Source organism: Drosophila obscura, unplaced genomic scaffold, assembly GCF_018151105.1.
Source record: "Drosophila obscura isolate BZ-5 IFL unplaced genomic scaffold, ASM1815110v1 contig_97, whole genome shotgun sequence".
Taxonomy (NCBI): Eukaryota; Metazoa; Arthropoda; class Insecta; order Diptera; family Drosophilidae; genus Drosophila; species Drosophila obscura.
In genome coordinates this window covers 214,540-237,993 of record NW_024542891.1, presented here as the reverse complement: position 1 = coordinate 237,993, position 23,454 = coordinate 214,540, and the positions used below count along the sequence as shown (strand labels likewise).

The 23,454-nt window shown below is 43.3% G+C and overlaps 1 protein-coding gene across 5 annotated transcripts; it reads right to left on the bottom strand.

Moving 5' to 3' along the window:
- Window positions 1–512: 512 nt before the first annotated feature.
- Window positions 513–23,346, bottom strand: LOC111071609 (pneumococcal serine-rich repeat protein). 5 transcript variants are annotated; one of them, XM_022363043.2, is made up of 7 exons: window positions 20,321–20,380; window positions 12,192–12,406; window positions 3,275–4,795; window positions 2,699–3,193; window positions 1,698–2,633; window positions 1,409–1,627; window positions 513–1,341 (listed from the first exon to the last, which is right to left on the bottom strand). In XM_022363043.2, the coding sequence occupies exons 3-7, from the start codon at window positions 4,792–4,794 to the stop codon at window positions 702–704; spliced, it is 3,810 nt and encodes a 1,269-aa protein (XP_022218735.2). In that variant the 5' UTR covers window position 4,795; window positions 12,192–12,406; window positions 20,321–20,380; the 3' UTR covers window positions 513–701. The 5 variants fall into 5 exon arrangements, with proteins under 5 accessions (XP_022218735.2, XP_041452122.1, XP_022218736.2 ...); XM_041596188.1 differs by lacking the exons at window positions 12,192–12,406; window positions 20,321–20,380 and adding an exon at window positions 23,327–23,346; XM_022363044.2 differs by lacking the exon at window positions 12,192–12,406 and having other exon boundaries at window positions 20,321–20,386.
- Window positions 23,347–23,454: the final 108 nt, after the last annotated feature.

Sequence of the window (23,454 nt, the reverse complement as noted above, 5' to 3'; positions counted from 1 at the left end):
GGCTGTGCATTAAAAAACAATGAAATAAGTTCTTCTACATCTACACCACACTTTTAGCAAAAGCTTAAAATAATATTCTCCTGAAGCAATTTTTGATCTACGATTTTCAATTTACAATTTTTCGTTTCTTCGATTTTCATCTTTGTCGTAAAAACATTTTTGAACAATTAAAAAGTATTACAAACTAAAAAAAAAACTAAAATTGAAAAAAACCAAAGTTCGGGGAAGCAAAAGGGAACAATTATTTAAGTTATTAATTAATTACAATCGTTTAGGTTGAGGGTTGTTGTTTTCAATAGATGATGCGTAAAAAACGTGTGTGTCAAATATTGAAGAAATGGCCAACAAGCGAGGACCGAATCAAGTCCAAAAGACGTTTAAAAACTAAACTAAAACCTATGAAAAAATAGTCATCAATTTGTATAACAAACACAAGGATTAAAGGAGTAGCACACACACATTCAAAATAAAGGATAAGAAAAGATGAGCGGTGGCGGTGGGGGGGGGGGGGGGTGGAGTAGGAAGAGGAGGAAAAGAAGGCGAGGGAATCGACTAAATCTTACGACTAAATGCTCTTATTTGAACAAATTGCAATTAGAAAGAGACAACAACACAGGGGACGTGGCCATGGAGGGGACATGCGAGTGTCTATAGAGGGGCTAGGAGATGGTCCTCCGGCGGCCTCCGGCCTGGCGCCACATTCACCGCATCCATGCGGACTTGCGCTTGATCTTTGTACGCAATCCCCGCACAGGCTTCACTTTATTCTTGGCCGCTGCCGCTGCTGCTGCTGCTGCTACTGCAGCATTGGCCATCGCAGCACTGAGAATGTTGGGTAACATGGCCGCCTGTCCTCCAGCTCCCGTTGCAGCGGGCAGGCAATGATTCAACCCAGCCAAGTAGCTGCCACTCACGCTGCCGAACGGATCTGTATGCTGTTGATGCTGGTGCTGCTGTATCTGATGATGCTGCTGTTGGTGCATCTGATGGATTTGGTGGTGCTGCTGTTGCTGCTGTTGGGCCAACGCCACATTGGCGGCGGCACTGCTGAGGAGTGCCATCTTGCTGCCGCTGCCATTCGTGTAGACAGTCTGTGATGTGGACGACAACAGTGGCTGGTACTGTTGCAGGAGGTGGTGCTCGTGCTCCTCCTCCAAACTGTGGCTGGAGGGGCGCTTGTGCGGAGAGCCGTGACTGCTGCCGCTGCTCCCGTTGCTGTGGTAGTGCGTGGTGGCCACCGACCCGCACTCAACGATGGATGAGCGCGACAGTGAGAGCAATGCGTCGACACCATCACGATGTCGCTGCTGATCGGCCAACTCCTCGGGCGTAATATTGTGACTGTGGAGAAGAAGGGGAGCAGAATTAGGTTGACTCAATAACCCCGCGCACGCATTAGGAGACTCACTTCTCCTCGCTGCTGTCGTAGGCCGCATCAGAGCTGGCGCAATTGCTGTCCGATCCTGCGCCGGCATTAGCCTGCGCCTGCAGCTGCATCTGGGCTGGTGTCTGCCCCGCCAGGATATTGCCATTCATAAGAGGTGTGGAAGCGCCGCTGTCCGCATTGCTATTGCCGCCCGCGGAATACGTGTGATCCTCGCTAGGCGAACTCGTAATCACTGGGGCCCTTTGACAGACAGAGAGAGGTAGGGATAATAAGATTTGCCGGATTAAGAGAGCGTGCCACAACAGCTTACCCATTTTGAAAGGACTCGGTGAAGGCCTTTGGTCCGTGTTTTAGGAAGAGCATGGCCGCCGCAGCATGCACATCGTCCATGCTGTCAGCCCCGCAATCGCGCGCCAGTCGCTCAAAGTTAATGCCATCTCCACTTGCATTTGGGGCGGCAGCAGAAGCAGCAGCACCAGCAACTCCGTTTCCCACATAGATGTACCTGCCGCTGCCGCTGCCACTGCCACTGACGCTGTTGTGGTTTTGGTTGCCCGCATATTCGCCGGAGACCTCGTCATCGAGGGCTTCGCCGAGGAGCAGCTGCTGCGTGGGCGGCCCACCATCCTCGCGGATTTTGCTGAAGGCCTTGGACAAATAGGGGAACAGCTTCGGATCGACACGCGCATGACTGGCATTGCCTCCTCCGCCAGCGTTCGCCAATGGACTGTTTGGCATGGCGGCCGATTGACTAGCACCACCGTTGGCGAGCACCAGGCCATTGCTTTTTGTGGGTGTGACCAGTGCCACTGGAGCCGCAGAGTTGCCACAGCCCATTCCCATTCCCATTCCATTGGTGGAGACAGCGGTGGAGGCGGCAGCCACTCCATCAATGCCATCGTATCCGCCGGATGATGACAGGGCTGCCCCCTGCCCATTGGGACTCTTCAGCGATGTACTGATCTTGTCCACCGCTGAATTTGGAAAGAATGGCGACCGATTGAGGGCCTGGATGAGATTTTGACGCTGTTGCGGCTCTACGCGCCACAACGAACCCTTGCCCATATTGGGGGCCTTCTCCACTTTAACGAAACTCTTGTTTAGCGACAGATTGTGCCGCACACTGTTCTTCCAGCCATTGGGGGCCGTCTTGAAGTATGGAAAGTGCTGGACAATCCAAGCATAGATCTCTTTTACAGGCAGCGCCTTCTCGTTCGAGCCCTCAATGGCCATAAAGATGAGGGAGCTGCAGGGAATAATTGGAAATCAATTTCTTGATTGAATCAAACCGAGGATCGGCTTGGGTCTCACCTAAAGCTATATGGCGGCTTGTTGTTTGTATGCACTAGCGGATCGTATGGCACATTGTTCGGATGCTTTTGCTTCTGTGGTGTGTTGCCTGCACCACCACCACCACCGGCTCCGTTGGTGGTATTGGAGGAACTGTTGGCGTTGTTGTTGTTGTAGCTGCTGCTCTTTGCTGCCGCTGCCACATATTGGGGGGTGCTCGTATGCATCCTGGAGTTTACTGTCATATCGAACTCCTTCAGCGAATCCTCATTCTCGTAGCTGCTGTAGCTGTTGGGGCTTCGCAGATTCAATCCAGATCCAGATCCATTATGACCCCCCATTGTTGCATTGATTGGCGGCGGTGGCGGCGACACAGACACATGCATGCCACGCTGCTGCTGCTGCTGCTGTTGCTGTTGCTGTTGCAGGTGCTGCTGCTGTTGCATTGGCGTGGCATTGGTGTAGTAGATGCTGCCGCCTCCCCCCAGAGTCGTCTCAGTTGGTGCCGTCGAAGCCCTGCCAAAAATCAGATAGAGATAGAGAGAGATTAGTTTTATTGACTGTCATCCTAGAGGCAGAGTTCCACGAGATACTCACATGACATGCGTGGATCCAGCCAAATGATTCACAAAACTATAGCTGCCCGTCAGGGACGAGGCACTGATCAATCCCGTTGTGGTTATCAGCGTCGTATGATCGGGCAGGTGCTGTCTGTTGCTGTTGCTGTTGCTGTGGTTGTTGCTGCTGCTGCTGCTGCTGCAGGGCGTTGTTCCAGCGCCAGAGAACTTAACCGTTTCGTAGACGGTGGTATAGCTGCTGGCTGCCTTGGGCCCTGGACTATTTCCAGCCCCATTGATGCCCCCCGATGATCCATTAGCCGACATGGAGGAGGCGGAGGCGAAAGCGGAAGCGGAGGTGGAGCTAAGCGATGAATTGTTGGAGGATGCGGGCGAACTGACAACCGTCACCGTGGAGGCCACATGATTGCTGTGGTCCACGTTCATCTTCTCCCGCAGATATTTCTTGTGGGGATGGTGGGTGGTGGTATTGTGGTGGTTGCTGTTATTATTCGGCGAACAGGGCAGGGCGGACGAAACAGAGACCGTGGCCATGGATGGGGGGGAGGAGGTATTGTATGTTGTGGAACCCGTCCCATTGCTGGTCACATAGATCTGTTGGGTCTGCTGCTGCTGCTGTTGCTGCTGCTTGGCGGGCGAAATGGTGGCTTGTGCTACTGGTGTGATGATGCTGCTGTTGCTGCTGGTCACCACCACAGGCATGTAGCTTGTTCTTGTGGCCGTCGTCGTCGTCTTGGTGGCCTTGTACTCCACCACTGTAGTGGTGCCGCTGGGTCCCTTGTGCACTGTCGTGGTACTGTAGACGCCACCCGGCGTCCCCTGCTGCTCACCCGCATCCGCCATATCGTTGCTGCTTGCCGGCAGCTCCTCAATTAGATCGCCGACAAGGCAGACTGCCGCAGGAGCCTTGAGGGCCACAGCTGCTGCCCTTTTCGCCTGCGATGCGGCCGTTGTGGGGCCGCTGCTCGTGACAATACCCTTGATCAGATTGCTGTCGCTCAGCCACGACAAGGAGCGCAGCTCTCCATCGTCCGCCCCCGCTGCTGCCGCTGCAGCGGCGGCCAATGCATCGGCCGAACCCATTTCCAGGGGCTCGGCGGCTAAAAGAACAATATTTCCACCCGTTGCGGCACCACCACCGCCGACCGTGGGCGAGGTGGCTACTGCACTGGCACTACTATCGTAGGCCGTGAAGCCGCCATTGTGGTTCGGTTGGATGACGACATATTTTGAGCTGGTGGCCTGCATGTTGCCACCTCCGTGATGAATGCTGCTGCTATTGCTGCTACTCGTGGTGGATGATGTTGCTGATATTACGGAAGATGATGTTGATACTGGTGCTGCTGCTGCTGTTGATGATACTACTACTGCTACTGGTGCAGGTGCTGTTGCTGAGGTGCTGATAGGTGGGGGGATTACGCTGCGGTATCCATGTACGGCACTTGGTGCCGTCGCTGGCGCTGTTGTCGCCTGTAGATGGCCACGCAATTGGCCAAGATCCCGCGTGGTCAGCAGCTGTGTGGGATTATCTGTGGACATGCTGCAAGAGAGAGAGAAGAGGGCGTTAGCGAGGGCATGACAATCGTAAGAATTTATTTTTACATTGAATCGATAAACAAATTACCCATAAGCCAAAGGACACATACTATTTGTTTTTATTTCACGATTCATAATCGCAACAAATTAGAGAACTCGAAGAGAATATTTTAATTCCCCCAGAATTCACCAGCATAAAAAAAATAAATGTTGAGTCACTCTTCTTCTATTTATAAGAAAATCAGATGTCTCTGTTTTGTTTTATTTTGATTTCAACAATTAAAGTAAATCTTATTGACTGACTCAGATCACCATCATCACCATTCAGCCAGCGATCATGACATGAGTGGCTCACTCGTCTGTATCTGTAAGATATTGTCTCATCGCTAAATCTGAAATTCTTTTGAGCAATCATTTTGCTCATTTTGCTAATTTTACTCAGATACATTTCATCAAGTTTTTTTTTGCCATTTTGATGATATAATGATTGATTGGCGAAATTATCAATGTTGCTGCACTTTGGGGCATGCCAGTCATTAATTGGATGTCGTGAGCATGACTAGACACATTGTTTTTTTTGTCGATGCTGCAACGAACGTCCTTCACACAGCATTGATTGCCTACTTTGCTGCGCATTGTTGCACACGTACAACGAATGTACGCGCATGTGTTCATACAGCAACGGGCATAATAATAGTGCAACTGCTGCTGAATGAACACACAATATTACACATACATACATATGTACATGAATATCAAATAGTACACAAATCTTAAGTATTTAATTTGTATCTTATTATGCACATAAATAAATAAATGCATATAAATATTTTTTTGATTATTCGATTTGTCGTACATGATATTTGCGATTGTTCCACCCAAATAAAACTTGCTGTAGTTTGCATAATTACCATATCCTTCTTAGTATCATAACTATTCCTATTACTTTGACCGCGACTGTGTGCTCAATTCTGCTGCTCTCCCACTCTGGCTATCTCAGTCTGTCTATCTCTGTCTGGCTATCTCTGCTGCTGCTGCTACTCTCTCGTTTGTTGCTGCCATTTTATTGCTGCTTAGCTTGTTTACGCGTGTTAGCGTTTTTTGCCGTTTTATGACGCGACGCGTCGCCAGCAACAACGTCGGCGACGTCACCCACAGGCCCGGCCCGGCTCGCGTCGATTAGAGTCGCTGGCAGCAAATAGCGCGCTCTGTCTGACTGCTAGGTTCCACCTGCCCTCCCGCTCTCTCGGACTCAGTCACTCCTGCTGCCTGCTGCTCTGCCCAGTGCTGTGACTGCTGCCTGCTGACTCTACTGGCATGTGTGAGTGATTAGTGGATTATCTTATCAGCAGTTTTCATTTTAGTTTCGTGTCTTTCGTGTCTGGCTGGTTCATGTGTTTGAGTTTTGGGCTTTGGTTATAGTTTGTTTTTCTATGTTTGCAATCGAAGAGAATGAAAATCTAACAGAAACAGCAATAAATGACAGAGAGAGTCCAAAGGTTATTATTTCATTCAAGCATTCACCCACAACCCCCATCTCATTATTTCTCTTTTGCATAAATACATATGTACATATGTATAAATGTACTTACATATGCATTCCTGTATACACCCAAGCTACAGTTTTTACCCGATGATCCCGTTCGATTTTTCAAGACATCACAGAAGAAACTTCATTAATTTTTTCTCATATTTATTTATTCCTTCATTCATCATTAGTTCATTCTCTCTTGTTGCTTCCACTCAGTCTTAAGGATTATTTCATTCTTTGTGATCATTTACTTTACTCAGTCTTCAAGCCTTCAAATCAATAATTACTTCACTTAGCCGTCCAACAATTTAATTCATCTAATATTCATTCACCACCCTAAAGCGCAGTTTGCAATTAACTTGAATATTCATTTGCCTTTTTTGGGCCAACTGTTTTTGCTGTCAGGCGCAGGCAAGCGGCGGCACATAGCACGGCTGCTATATGTAGGTGTCATGGGGGGGGTGGCAGCCAACAAAGTGTATTATTATTTATTGATTTTTAACATAGCCGAAATATATGTACATTCCAACGGTATAGGTAAAAACAACAAGAAACACACAATTAAAGAAATTTACTTTGACATGCCGTTAGTTGTTCTTCTTAGTCTCTCTATCCTCTTTTTTGTTTTGCATGTGCAAAGAGCAGCAACAACAATAAAGCGCGCCACAACAAACGAGAACGACCGACTGAGAACAAAACGCACAAAGCGATAGCAACAGAGAAACAACAATAAGAAGAGCACAAAAACAAATAAAAAGCTCCCTCCTCTGCCGCTGCCTCTATACTACTACTGGCTACGACGACCTCCAAAACTGGCGGCGTCGCAACGCCGTCTCTCCCGCTCGCCCGTCACAGTGGCATCTCAAATAAATAGACAAGGCTCTGGGAGCAACGCTGCGACGCAGTATTTTCATACCCTTTGCTGAGCGGGGTATTTATGACTTTGCAATGCAGAAAAATAAACAAATAAACATTTCCAACCTTTTCAGTCTTAAAATTTTAAAATTCAATCGATATCGAATGATATGATAAATATCATATAGCGATCGATCCGCAAGTACATATATATATGTATATCAAAAGCTTCGGCCTCTGAAGCTGGCCTTCCTCTACCAATTTTCGAAAGTTTACGTCGTTGTCTTGACAACTTTGTTTTGCTGCTGCTGCTGCTGCTGCTGCTGGAAAACAAGAAACAACAAGAAAACTAGCGGCAAAACCAATATAAAAAAAAATATATAAACAATTTGAAACATTTTTGCACGATATAAGTGTGAGGGAGAGGTAAAAAGAGAGAGAGAGTGAAAGGTTGGTCTTCAAGTTGCCTATTTTCTGACACGTTCTCTCGCTCCTCCTCCGTCCTTTACATATTAAGGCAACGATACACAAAGAAGAACATTTTGTGACTTTCCAGGGAGCACTCTCTGGAAAGGCCTCACCTTGTATGTTTTAACCTTTGGAACAACGTGGTTTTTGTGAGGGACAGGCCAATGCGAAGAGCAGTGTCTGTGTATGGGTTGTGTGGTGTGGGGGGTGGGTGTGAAAACGTGAGGTGGAATGGCATCGGAGAGGTGTGTGTTTACCCGAAGGCGCGAGAGCTATAGCTACGGCTATGGCTGCCTTTGACATAATTAATTAGCAAATATGGCCGCTTAGAGACAACAACAACAAGAACAACAACAAATGCAACTATTTATTAAACACACACAGGCAGCCACAAGTAAAAACAAACAGATACTGTGATGGTGGTGGTGGTAGCCGCTTGAATGACGTTCCGATACACAGCCGCCACCGCACCGATACGCTTCGCTCTCTTAAATTCCGAAACACAGCGCGTTCTCTCTCTTTCACGTCTCTTTGTCTTTTGCATATGCTCTGTTTTGTTTATCTTTTTTGTTTGCTTTCCAACGAGAGAGAGAGAGAGAGAGAAGCCGCTCTTTTTCCTCTCTTCTCTTCGCTTTTCATTTTATTTTGTTTATTATTTGTCTTTTCTTTGTCTCACTCTCTCCTTCGATGTTGTTGTTGTTTTGAATGTGTGGAGATTAGGAGGAGACGCCGCCCCCACCTAGTCACATTTTTCGTTCTAGAAACGTCAAATGTTCTGTGACCCGCAGACCTTTGGGGTTGGCAAGCAGTTTGGAAGGAACGCAGGAGAGGAAGCATTGGAAGGAAGAATCAGCAGGCAGGCAGGCAGGCAGCTGCTTTAAATGTCATCGGGGTGGACAGCCGCCACCCACAAACGTCAGTCAGTGCATTCAGTGGATAGAATGATGGAATACAAGGGGATAAGTGTGCCCAAGGATGAATGGAAGTGTGCGAGTGTGTGGTGAGGAGAAAGGAAACAAGAAGAAGGAAGAGGAAATGAGGCTACGCTTGCATTTTGGTGGCACTCTTCTCTAGCCGGTGGCTCTCCCCCAATTAGCCAGCAAGCAAGCAGCACAAGCACATGGTGGTAACTGTACCTGAGCGTGTGCTGCTTGCTTTGCTAATAAAAAACTGAAATAAAGAACATAAACAACAACAATCGCTAATGAAACGCCAGCCAGGGGCCAGCCACTGGATGAGGCCGTTGCTGATGATTGTGTTCATGTAGAATGATGATTCATTCAGATATACCACACACACACACACACATAGATACAAAAACCGATATATGTATGTACATCAAGTATATGCTATATGCTATATGCTATATAATGAGCATTCTAACAGGGGTAGAGGGGGGTAGAGCCACTTTAGCAGTAAACCACCAAAAAAAAAACATGTAACACAGACACGACTTTCGGTATCCCCCGTTCCACAATAGGAAAGTGAACTTTGACCTTAAGGATACAATGCTGTTTATTTTGAGCAAGAAATGCCGCTGTACCAGAAATAACACTTGCAGCCTTTCCGAGACATCCTTATCCGATAAAATACTTGGAATCGAGCATTTCTTGCTGACACTTTTTTATTAAACGAACTACTTGCACATTAGCGCACCCTTGATACCCTTAAACTGACTTAACCATAATGTTTGCTCCCCCACATCTAGTACAAAAAAATGAATGACTAATCATGAGAGAGAGAGAGAGAAAGATGTATCTTGCAGAAATAGTAAAAACTAAAATGAAACAGTTACACTCTCCGATGGTCAAGCAGTATCCACCCATAGCATACCCTGTGCTATCTTAATACCTGGCACCCACTGTACAAACTAAAAAAAAAAAAACTGCGTGTAATCATCGTGCGACTGAACATCCTGCCCTCTTCAACTTCTCTGCACCCATCCCCCCCCTCCCCATCGACCAACAGCCACCAGCATGATTTTTGTTGTTGTGAAAATTGTCGCCCAATTGAAGAGCCAGAGAAGGAGAGATAGAGAGGAAGAACGCAACAGAGATATAAAGAGATGGATGTGAAAATCTATATGGAGAAAATGTTAAATGAGTGGCTTCCTCTTTAAATACAATAAATAACAACGAATGTAAAGAAGCGTGAGAATGAAAAAAGTATCAAAAACAATCAAACAAAACAAAAAAGTAAACAAAATATGCAAAAGAGAGAGGGGAGAGGAGAGAAACAGATGAAGAGAGGGGCATGGAAATGTATTAGATGCCGGCTTTCTGCGCTGTGGCCTTTAGCAAAAAATAAATAAAAATAAAAAAAGCAGAAATGAAATTTAATTATATTTTCATTTAATTTCTTTGTGGCATTTGTTGTCCTTTTTATTTTTATTTTTCTTTTTGTTCTATAAAAGCAATCGTATAAAAATAAAAAAAAACCACAAACTATTGCCACAGCTTTCCAAACATTTCACGTAACAACAAAAGAGAGATTGTGAGAGACAGGGAGGGAGAAAGAGAGCGGGCGAAAGAGAGCTCAAAAAAGCTTTCGCATGCTTCCGGCCATCAACAAGATAACAGGCAACAAAAACTGGAATAGCCAAAACAGCCAACAAAAACAATGAAAAGAACGCACAGCAACAAAAAAGCTTAAACGAAAACGAAACAAAAATCAAAAGGAAAGAGCAAACACAACAACAACATCTGCTTGAGCATTTTTTGAGAGTATATACTGCAAAAAACGTATGGCGGCAATCAATTCTCTCGCTCTCACTCCGCGAGCTCTCTCTCTTTCTACGCCATTCTTTCTTCCTATCTCTCTCTTTGTGCAAGGCTTTGATGAAATATAAACAAATATTTCTGAAATTAATTTTAAAATATATGTATATATTTTATGATCATTTTTGGGGATGAAGGATATTATATTTTCAGAGTTTTCCCGCTTTTGCTTTTTTCTTCCTTTTTTTTGATAGATTTCAGGTTTTTTTGTACGATAAGCCTTTTTTTTTGGTGATATCTTTAAATATTCAAGAATTTTCTTAAGATATAACAACAGAAACAACTTAAAAGCCGCGGAGGAGGAGAGCTAGTACAAAATACGATGGCGACGCGACCACGCGGCGTATACGTAATGCCCCCTGACGTATGCCTGCCTGTTTTCGCTCTCTCTGTCTCTCTCTCTCTCTGTGTATTTTTCCCTGCACATTACGTATACGCCTCATCGAAAAACGAAGAAGAAAAACTATAAAGAACGCGGGAGATAAAAACAGCAACAAAAACACTGCTAAAAAATGAGAATACAAATATTTCTTACAAAAAGCAAAGTTTATACTAATATTTGTATATTTCTTATTTATTTATTTATTTAGTGGAAAATCACTATAAGTTCCCCAACAACAAATATTAAAATTATCAGAAAATAAAATAGTGGGAAAATGTGTATATTTTTAACAAATAAAACTATGTACCTAACAAAAAAGACCATAAAGCAAGAGCTGGAAATAAATAACAAAAAAACTATATATACCATACACACACATACATATGTATATGCATGTGTGTATATACAGTAAATCTTATACATATACAGAAAAAAAAACGCAACAAGGCCGCTAGAAAAACGCTTTTGGCGTTTATAATTGTTGCCCACTGTTCCTCTCCCACCACACTACATTCAACCCCCCAACCCGACCGACCAATCTTTGCATATATTTTGAAAAACAAAACTGCTTTTCACGCGTTCATGTTAAAGCGGGAAAAAGCATGGCTAGACAAAGAGAGATAGAGAGAGCGACCAAATGGGCGGGAGAATGCAAAGAGAGCGGGAGCACTTTTAGTGTGTCACACAAGTCAACGTATAGTGGTGGCTTTAAAAATAATTATTCACGATTATGATTTTATTATCACTTTTGAGCAGGATTCCACCATCATGCACAGTGGACACTCGTCCGTCCGCTCAACAGTTGCTCTGACATTCAAACAAAGAGCAAACGTTCTGGCAGGCAAGCTTTCACTGTACTTTTATTTGCACACATCACAGTTGATGGGGAATATGGAACTGCTTGGCTGGCAAGCAGCAGAGAGAGAGTGAGAGAGCGTGTGTGAGAGCGAGACGAGCTGCGACGCTAACGCTTAACTCTGACGGCGCTGTCCACAATTTCAACGTGGTTTTTCTTTGCTTCTTTGTTGTTGTAACGCGTGGTTTTTGTTTTGTTTGTTGTTTCTTTGCTTATTAGTTTTTGTTTTTTATTTTTATACTCTTGCCGCGTGCCATTTAGTTGCTTGATTATGAAATCGATTCGGACAAAGTAAAAAAAAAAACTTCAAAATGGAGCCCAAAAGAATTTCCCAAAATTAAGAATTATTATCTCTGTAAATGCTATTGTTTCCCCCATCTCTCCCACTCTCTTTATTTGTTTTTTTTTTTCTGCTTGCACACACAGACACACATCTCTACCTCTACCTTTTCTCTCTATTGCTCTCTCTTGCTCCACCATTTTTACTGTTCTTCCGTTTGCTGATATTGCCGTTGTTTTACTTCCACATACCTCTGCTCCTGTTCCTGCTTCTGCTCCTCCTTCTCTTGCTGCTTTTACACCCATACAAGGCGTTCTACTGCTTGTTATGGTTGTGATCCTCTCTGCACGCTGCTTTTTTTTTTACTGATTTTGCTGCTTGCTGTGACGCCGCGCTGCTTTAAACTGCTTCTGTTGTTTGTGTTGTCGTTTCGAGGGATGTACACGTTTTCATTAGCTCTCGCCTTCTATCACGTCAAAAAAAATAAAAAATTTATATATATTTTCCGTATACAATTTAACCGCATTTTGTTGTGATTTTCATCATAAAGCTTGTCGGCATTCACTCCTCAGTAAATCTCAAAAGAAAAACCGTAAATAAAATGTATTTTTTGTGTTGATTTTTTGGGCTGTTATTTATTATTTTAGTTAATCTCGAACCGTAAGGCACGCGAGCAGGCAAACGAATGAAGCGAGGCGGCGGCGGCATTCGCCGCAATTTACAAAAATTCCTCCGAGACCGCGTCGGTAGCACACACACACAAGCACATACCACGGTGCGCTCTCACAGTGTGTGTGTGTGAATGAGCGGGACAGAGAGCCGGCAAAAGCAAAATCATCGTAAACAAGATTTGTAGAGCGAGATGGAGAGAGAGAGCGAGAGAGAGAGATATGAGGGAAAGAGAGAGCGTGTGTGAAGCGTTCGCGCATGACATTGCCATTTATTGAAAAAGTGAACAAAAGTTTTCTCTCTCTCTCTCTCGTTCTACCTCTCACTCCCCCTTTGGGTAACACAACATAAACAACTCTCTCTCTCTCTCCCTTCTGTTTCCCCCCAACTCAGTCCTCTAAGCAGTACTAAAAGATAAACAAGGACTACAACAAAGAGGCAGGCACAACAAACAGCTGTTTGGGCTAGGCTTCAAACCGGTCATCAAAAGCTCTCTCTCTCCCCTTTCATTGCGCTCTCTCTCACTCTTAGGCCACGCAGTGAGTCACAAAAAAAAAAGCATTTGGAATGTTTATAAATAAATAAATTGCACAGCAATTATCATTGCATTTAAACCAAATGAGATAAGCCATTAAAAAAATCGTTTTAATTTCAAGCATTTCAAGTACCCTCCTTGCTAGGCAAAACATTTGTCGCCTTTTTTGCATAATCAAAAACAACAGCAACAAAAACCTAAACCGGGCTGTGCTTGATTAATGCATAATTAAATTAATTTAAAATCAACATCGGAGGAGGCGGAGCTTTGATCGAAATGTCGACCAAAATGAGGCAAAAGCAATAGCAACATTACGGGAAGCAAAGTTTAACGGATAGCCGAAACTTTTAATACTCTTTGCAGACGCATTTTTTTTTAAACTTTGTTTGACTATAAGAAAAAACTATTTGTGTAATTGAGAAATTAATTGGTTCCGATTAAAAATATACATATGTACATATGTACCTATTTGCCTTGCAAATACATACTAAATATATAATCATCATAGCCTCTTCAAGGGTATAATAACAAGCAAGCGACACCGTCGTCGAAATCGACACGTGCGACAGCCACACACTCACGCCGTCCCCCATTGTGGGTGAGAGGAGCCGTAGTGAGGGGGTCGCAGGCAGGAAATACAAGAAGCCGAAATACACACAAACACACACACGCAAGAGAGAGGAGAGAGGGAATGCAGTCGTTGCCGTTTAACCATATTTAATTTTAGCAAAGCAGCGGAAAATTGAACAACGACGGCATTGTCGCTCGTATTTGTTGAAAATAAAAATAAATTTATACAACCCCCACTAGCCCCTGGCACGACCTCATCACCCATGCTCATCCACGCTGTCGCACGCACAAAGAGAGATAGAGAGAGAGCCACCAAAAAGAGAACGCGCGCCTCAAAGCAAGAGAAAAGCGCAGCAAAGAAAGGCAAGGCATGGCAAAGAGCGTAAAAAGGAAGTTTGCCGGCTTTTTGGATGCGATAAAAAGTAATCAGTATGGTAGGTAAGGAGGAGGAGACAGCAGCAAGAAGCAAAAGATGAGACATGAGACTGGAGGAGGCAGGAGGCAGGACCACTGCATCACAGTAGGAGATAAAACAAAAACAAAACAGAAAACTAAATCCGAAAAAATCCTATACCATTATATGGTTATTCATCGTTAAATAAACAGCAAAACTAGCCAAGTACCAGTACCACGCGCGACCATACAACGAAACGTCGAAGGAAAATTTAAATGTCATTTGTTCCTATTGCCATATCTTGGTAATTGTATAGACTTTGATAAAACACTTCCAAGAAGAAATTTTAAACATTTTATGGACTTTCTTATTTGGAAGAACTTCCTGTGCGGGCTTCAGTCTTTGACATAATAACAAAAATACCTGCCAATAACATGCCAATAACATGACTCTTGTTTGTACAATATTTAAGAAAACTGGGTAAATACCCAATAAACATAATCGTTGAATGTATACAATCTCCATCCACTCGGAATACGATCGTAGTCCAGTTTATACTATAAGGTTCATTGCTTCTATCACTGAGTTACCACCACCAACATGTGACCAAAAATTGTAGTTCATTCTGCATTTACACATGTCATGTGGCTTGCATGTGCATTTAGTATGCTGTTGCTTTGGCATTTAAGTTTATCCGATGCCCTGCTCTGTCTGGCACACTGCGTTCCGCTCTACCACCCAAAAAAAAACTCTGTTGCCAGGCGCACTCTCTCTCTCTCTCCTCACTGCCTTCAGTGCTTTCCACCTCCCACACACACGCTGTACCCTATACCGACTCTCGTACCTTTCAAAGTGATATCGTCTCGATGCTAAAACTGATCATTAAAATTTCAATTTCAATTGAATTCAACAAAAATAAACACATCGTGTGCTCGTCTCGCTCTCTGCTCGCCTCTCGTCCCAGCATTCTCCCTCTACAGAGTATGTTGTCTTCTTTTTCTTCTTCTGTTTTATTATTTTTTGTTTTTTGTACTATAAGCAATTACACAAGGCATACACTCGACTCTTGAGGTATGGTGTCTCTACTACAAGAACAACAAATTGGGTCAACCGCAATTAAATACAACTAAATATAGACAAAGCACATTTTCCCTCGCAAAACGAAACTAAACAAAACAAAAGGGCAGAGCAAAACATATACAAGGGTACAAAAAAAAAAATAATAATAAATGAGAAAAATAAACAAGAAAAAATACACACACACACACACACACAAAGTGTGGACACAAAGCGTTGTTTACTCGCTTCTAAGTCCCAGGCAGGGGCTGATAAGAAACAGATAGAGAGACCGATCATCGTTGCGTATACGTAATATAGCTGGAAAAAGATTTAAGGGAAATTACGGAGTAAAAACAGAAGTAGGAGTATGTAATGAAGAAAAAGTGGATTAAAAGCATACAAATCTGGACGATTGTTTAAGTACGAAAAGTTAAAGGAGGAGTACGATAAAATGAGGCAAAGAGCAGAGTATGTAAAAGTATTAGAGTCAGGCGAATCAGGGAAATTGAAGAAGTACAGAAGAAAAAGAGAAAGAGGAGTAACAGAAAGGGAAGCAATGACCACAGGATGAAAGCAATCCCTGGCTTGGGGACCACACAATTTGTGTTCCTCTTCTTCGCTGCTTCCCGCCAAAGTCTCACTCTCTTCTTTTCACTCACTTCCTTCCTTCTCTTCCTGCAAATGTTGTGCATTGTCAACCCACAAAAATGTCACCATCATTTTGATAATCTGTATGTTCAATTGACCACAAATGAATTTTTACATTCATTTGTCCATTGGTGCGTGATGATTGAAAACCCTCAACAAACAAAACCAAAAAAAGGAAAATGAAGAAAGAAAAAAAACATTTGATTACCCCCCTGCCTTATTTGTTTGCCAGGGTTGCCCTTCAATCAACCCAACAACTTGAACCAATTGACAACCACACACACACACACACACACACACATACAAAAACAACTTAAAATGCATACATATACACAAATGCGATAAACGTTTCCCACTAATTAGCACATTTTGGAAGCAAACGCAAATGTTCAATGCTGCACCATAGCCAAAAGGCACCCGACTGACTGCATGTACACAAGTGTGCGTGTATTTTTGTTAAACATTTAGTTAAATAGATGAATTGATAATTGATAGAAATAAGAGCAGAACAGAGGAGAACAGAACGAGAAAGAGAGAAAACAGAAATAGTTGGCAACTAGTTATGACACAGCTCGAACGGAAAATGATCAAGGTTTGCATTTCAAATAGGGTACTATTTGTGTATGTATATCTCGTATATCATTTCGATAAACAGCAACAAAAAAAAAAAAAAATCAACAAAAAAAAAACCACAACGAAAAACCCCCCAGCTGTGAGAACAACAATTGTAATTACAACTGATGAATAGCAAAGCCCTTCACCTCCCCATACATTTCTCCAGCGAAGCAGTTGTCAGAGTTTCCTGCTCAAGAGCTGACGTTCGTAACACTCTAACCTTGATCTATTGTCATGTTCATTCGTGTAGGAAAGTGTTTCACCTAGGATCTGTTACGATTTAATCCAAATAAAGCCAAGTGGTTACAGGACTCAGTGTCTACAGATTCTACATATTTACATTTATCGCCAATGACACAGTTGTCGCCTGTAAATGCCTCTTTTTTTTATCATAGTTTTCCTTGCTCTCCATGGATATTCTCACTCGTTTGTACTGTTACACTGTTACTGTGATTCTGCTATCAATTTTCTCTGCTTAGTTTCCTCCTTCCATCCTCCTGTTGCTATGTTACAGCTGTAACAGGCCTGCCTCTCTCTCACTCTGCACAGCAACTGTAAATCTCCACTGTTAGCTTATCTTTGATCAGCTGTTAGTGCATCTTCTGCTGCTTCATCTACTGTTACTGTTTCTTCTTGTGCTGAGTTCTGCTCCATTTTCTTTTGTTGTATAACAACCCACAAAGTTGTCGACGGGGACAGGGCAGTGGCAGGGGCAGGCCAACGGCTGTCGTCGTCTCCTGTTGCTGTTGCTACTTTTAAGTTTTTTGTTTGCATTTTGCGCACTATTTCGCTGCTGGTGCTGCTGCTGCCGCTGCTGTCGCTGCCACGCCATATCTTATCGCCTCAACCACACACAAAGTTGTCGAATGACTTGTGTTGGCATAGTGCTTTGTGTATACGCATCTGTATCTGTATCTGTATCTTTGTATAGTTTCACGCACACGTGTGCGACTCTCTCTCTCGCTCTGTGTGTGTGGTGTGCTGTGCCTGACAAAAGTGTACATAATTATTTTCATTTTTTATGTAATCAACAAACAGCGCCTCAGTTGTCGTCGCCGTCGCAGCAGGTCTTATGTCGATGCCTGGGTTCTCAAAAAAAGCACACACACACATAGACGCACGACGCACGACACACGCACACGCAATATGCTCGCGAGGTGCAAAGTTAACAGAGAATTTTAGACCACCTTCAGGGGATCGAAGTTTTAGATACCCTTTCATATCGATGGCTATTAACGGGAACTACAAAATTCCATCCTATTGCGACTCTAATCAATACAATTTTGGAGAAGGTGCATTCAATGTGTCAATCATCATACCATACCGTTCTTCAAGCGTATCGAAACAACAGCCATAGGGCAACCAAAAACAAAAGGGGGAGGTGGGAACGAGAATAAGTCAGAACTTTTAACGGAACAAGCAGCGTTGTGCGTCTTGCGTGATTCTTTAATAGTTTTTCCACCCATCTACCACCCACCCCTGCAACAAGCATACAACATGTCGAAAATTTTCCTATGCGATATTCAATTAGTTTTTAATCCACCTTACCCTACCCCGCACAGCGCACCAAAGACCACTTAGGACCGGCCTGGCCCTGTCAAGGAATTTCAATTTCCAATTGGTTTTTAAGTCGGAAATTGCCATCAGACACACAAAAACACAAACACACATGCATAGCTTTTTGAAGTTTCCAGTATTCCATTATTTTGTGTGTTTTTTCGTGTTTCCTTCAGCATTCAATTGCGTTGCATAATCGCTGCCGCTCTGCCACCAACGCTGCTAATTGCACAAATACAATGGGTAGGAGGAAGAAGATCGGTAGCAGAGTCTCACGTGAGCTTCGATCTGCGCTGCGCGCCTGGCTCTGCAGCTTTTTTTTTCAATGCAATAAAACGAGGAAAAGAAAACTAACAAAAAAGAGAAAGAGAGAGAAGTAGTAAGCCAGGCAGGCGCAATGGCGAGGTCGCTTTATCAGACGAGGACGGACGCAGCACCGGTAGTGGCGACAGAGGTAGCGGCAGCAGCCTTACAATTAGCGTCCCAGCGGTAGAAAGAGGGGAGGCAGCGACGGTACACAACAAAAACTGATACGATCACAAGCTCTCACGACGCCAGAACGCTGCCCAACAACGCACACTCTCTTCGTCGTGTGAGAGAGAGTGAGTATGTGTGTGTGTGTGTACAGGGGTATCAGCCGAACACAAAAATAAAACAACATACAGGCATGGCCATCAGAATACGGAATATACAAAGTATCGCAGAGACCGCAAAAGCAAACGAATGTAGATAAAGGGGGTTAAAGACGTGTAAGTGTGGCTGAAAAAATGTGCTGCAAAAAATTGGTCAACTTATCCACAAAAATTAATCAAATTCTTGATTAATATGGTGACTATATTTGTGCACACCACTGTAAGTCCTCTCCTCGCTATACAACACAAAACACACACACACACATTAACCGTGTATGAAACTGTATTCGCAATCCAGAGAAAAAAAAACACATTGATTGGAAATTATGCGCCGCAAGTAAATGTTTATAACACGGCCCGGCCCTCTCCCTCTTTCGACGCCTTTATCGAGAATATTACCAGAGAAATATGTACGGCATAGAATTATTAGAAATTTGCAAGAGCATGCGGGTGATTCCTTGTCCTCAGCACCCCCCCCTATCCTACTATCCATTTTTGTTTGTTTTTTTTTTTTGGTGATTGTTCTACCTCGTGCGGGCAATGTGACAAATGCGGTACGGGGGGCGTCACAGGAGCAAGACGAAACCACAAGGCAGACGCGGGGGACCCGCACACATACCAACAGCATACGCACTCTGGTGACACACACAAATACACACAGACAGAGAGGCAGATAGGCAACTCTAAAAATAATTTTTCGATTTCGACTGAAACATTTAGTATATCCTTTGTATAGGCGATATGATTATTTTGTGAGAAGGAAGCATTTGCTACCTCTGAAGTATACATACGATACACATATGTATATTTTTGCTTCGGAATAAACGTATGCGCAGTTAAAGGAATAGAGAACAAGTTTTTTTTTGTAAGAACCCTATTTGTTCTCTAAAATAAATTCAACAAAATGTTGGAAATTTATTTTTCATCTGACTATATCGACAATTTTTTAAAGAAAACCCTGAGGGAATTTTCTTGGAAACCCTTGAAATATAAAGGGTAAATCCACTTCGATGCTTTAAAGTTAGTACATATGTGAAGTCAGCACCACGTTGTTGTCGCTATCATGTTCTCTTCCTTCTCTCCTCTTTTGTTCTCTTGTGGCTTAAAGTTTATCTGCATGTGTGTGTTATTCTAAAGCTTTTTCGATTTGTTTTGCTGCTGCGTTTTGTATGTATTTGTGTTTGTTGTTGGATCTGTTTTCTTGTTGGTTTTTATTTTCTTAATTTTTTGTTTGTTTTTTTGTGTTGTTTTTGCTTACTTTCTTGCTATTTATTTTGCACTCACATTTTGTTTTTGCCTCCGCGCACGCACTTGCCCACTCTCTTTCACTCTTGCACTGTCCGTCTCCTTGTACTCACACTCTTCCGCACTTGCTCTTTCTACCTCGTACTATACTTTTTGCGTTTGCGGCTCGTTGCCTCTCTTTGCTTTTGGGGCTGGCTGCCTTCAGTTTGTTTTCTCTCTTAGCTTTTGGGGCCTCGCGCTTACTCCCGCTCCATCACCAATCAGCAGGCGGCACTTGCAAACTTTTCGCTAATTTTGCGGTTTCTTTCTTTTGATTTTTTTTGTTTATTGGCAAATTACAGCACTTTTTTTTGGTAACTTTGTTGCAAATGTCACAGCTACAATATTTTGGCACTTGTAAAAAAATCGTAATACTAAAAACAAGAAAGAGATGCATATATGTATGTATATACCTACTCAAGTTGTTATAGTTGTTTGACAGAGGGACGACTGGGTACGGACATCAATGCAAAAAAAAGTGTTGACTGCGTCTTTGAACTGTTATTCGTATTGACTGCGTTTTGTTTGTTGCGTGTACGTTTGTGTAATTGTTTGTTGGTCTGGATTGGATTTTTTGGTCTGTTTTTCTTTTTTTGGCCAGCGCGCTCTGAACACGTCCGTTGCGCTGAACGGCACAATGCAAAATGAACACGAGACGAGACGGCCGCGCAGTCTACAGGGCAGTGGCAGTGGCAGGGGCAACAGCAACACGAAGCAGATACATAAACCAATGCAATTGCAAGGCTTACCAACATAGGGTAGGGCAGTCCGCCAGTGTTTCAGTTGTTTTCCAGGCTTATCAGAAAGATGAGATAACAATTGCGTTTTTGTGTGCCGTGAAAAATACATTTTTCTTAGTGGTATCTATACCTTAGATAATATTGTTGCGAAACATAGATGCACATTGAACGATGGGTTGGCCTTCCCTTTTATTAAATATACCTTGGTCAAAACGCAGCGCGATATTTTTGATGTTGTTGTTGTTGCCGCTTCTGCTGACGTTACGCTGCAGTGTCAGTGCTGATCAGCGTTCGATGGCGTTACCAGGTTGAAACTCACATTCCCCCCAAATCGTTATTCTGCTCTGCCAATATTCATTAGCTAAATTAACTCATTTATTGCAATGATGGCTTTTGATTTGTTTTTGGAGATGGATGGGCAAGAAAAAAACACATTGTAGCGCGGCAGAGAGAGCAACTTGCTTGCGTTGCTGTTGCTCTCAAAGTGCGAGGCCAAAGAGAGAGAAATAGAGAGAGCGTAACGTAAGCGCGTGGCAAACACATGGTTTTTGTTTTGCCAAAACTGGAAGAAGAAGAAGGCAATACTTACAGTTAGCTCTCGACGCAGCGTTTTTCGAAGCGGACAGTGGTATTAAATGATATTTCAGTGGTGTAAAATGAAAATCTTTGAAAATGTCTTGCATAATGAACATTTATTCAGTTTGTATTTGAATACACTGAATATTTTGGCTTATTTGAATGTATGTGTGAAGCACATAACACTTGTAACATATAATGGACTCGAAAAGGATTGTTAGATGGATATAATTTTGGAATGTTTTAAATCATACATATTTTTGGATTTCGTTTTGATGTCCGTACCTTATTCGGTCACTCTGGACAAAAAGAGTTTACAGAACCAACAACATGCTTATCGGACAACAGAGTTTTGTCCTATTGCACATTCCCCTCGACGACTGTCTTGGCGCCGGCGAGGCCCATTGTGCACGGCCAAAGGTAATTCTTTCATTCCTCGCATTTACATAAATGTGCTTCGCTGTTCTGTGCCCTGCGCTCAGGAGCGGTGCGTCTGTGTGGGTGCACACATGTGTCACAAGCAAAGGCGAAAAAGTCAATCACAGCAACACAACCGCAGCCGATAGCCGTAGAAGCGGTGAGGTGGGGGTACCGTCGTCAGCGACGCCGTACCGCAACACCCGCGCGCAAATAACAAAACACAGCGTCGCTACAATGTATAGGCATTTAGTTGATACATTGGTATAGGGGGGAGAACGAGAGAGAGAGAAAAAACTGCCGTTATTGTTTTTACGTTGCGTGCGTACGTATATGCTCCATATTTGTGTGTGTGTTTGCGTATGTGTGTGTTCTAGTTTGGTGGCAGTCTATTAATGAAAATAAATTGTAATGCGAACGTGTTAATTAGAGAGACAAAGCGAGAGACGGAGCGAACGAGTGATAGCGAGAGAGAGTCTATCTAGTGGCAACAAAAAATCGGAACAAAATGAAATAAGGCTACGGCGCAAACGCAGAGACGAGATATGTGGCCAAAATAGATGGCTGGCCATTAAAACCAACAGCAATACCAAAGCAAAAGCACAAAAAGAAAGTCAAACGATAAAAAACAACGACAATCAAATACATTTGTATATAAATAAAAAGAGAGGATGCAGGTTGCAGTGGAAGAATTTGTTGATACCCTTTTGCCTAATGTTTTTATGGTTGTTATAAAATATCGAAATCGGATTTTTAAGTGACTGAGCCTGGAATGATGAGGAATAATGTATTAATGTGAACATTTCTGCGATTGAAAGATACCCCTCTGCGCAAGAGTATGAAAAACGTAAGGCTACAAATGTATGTATGTAAGTAGTTCTTATCGTTTGTCACCCATTTATACAAAATTCGTCCACTCACACACACACACATGCATAAAATCCCGTGAGATCGGTAGAGAGGAGACCGAGAGAGTGAGTGCGCCAAATGCTCACGTAATTGAGTCGATAAACGGGCCGCGCTGCAGCGTCATTGTCGGCAAAAAAAATAAATAAATGCGCGGCTCGGCTCGTTGTTCCAATGGCAATTGTTTGCCCGGTTTTTCCGGCAGGTTTTAGCCACAGAGATTTTTCTCTCCAACAACGTGGCTGCCAAAAATACAGGCCGTAGGAGACAGAGAGAGAGTGAGTGAGAAGCGGGTTCGGAAAACGTGTGCAATGGAAAATAGAACGAAATCGTTGTCTACCGGCAGAGACGCGGCGCCGACGCAGTAGCACAAAGAAGATGTGGAAGAAGAAGAGCAGAAAAACTAACAAACAAAAATTATGTGGGACAAGCGGCGCATAAACAAACGGCATGCGGTTGTGAGAGGGGGATAGGGATAGAGCGACCAACACTGTAATGTGTGAGTGTAACAGCAAGTGAGAGAGTGTGAGTGCGGGAGAGAGCCAAACATGGAATGGTGTATAGACGATAGTGTATTAAGACAAGGTTAGCCATTCCTGGAAAGCGCTCCTTTGAATTCTTTTTCCACGTCCAAATTCTTTAATCATGTAAATGACAAATTCTATTAACTTTTTGTACGAATAATTAATTAATTATTTCCTCGTGTACGATCCTACAAAACTCTACGGCAACGAGAAGAACAGTGCGCTCAAAAGAATGTAATAAGCGAAGATACATAGTTCACCTCATATTAATACACCCTGGAATAGCGGCGACGACCATAGCTCCATTCTCTCCATAGCCGGCGATAAAAGCAAAGAGAGCGGCCCCGAAATTGTTTACACACAACTTTGACGACGCACGCTACTGTGT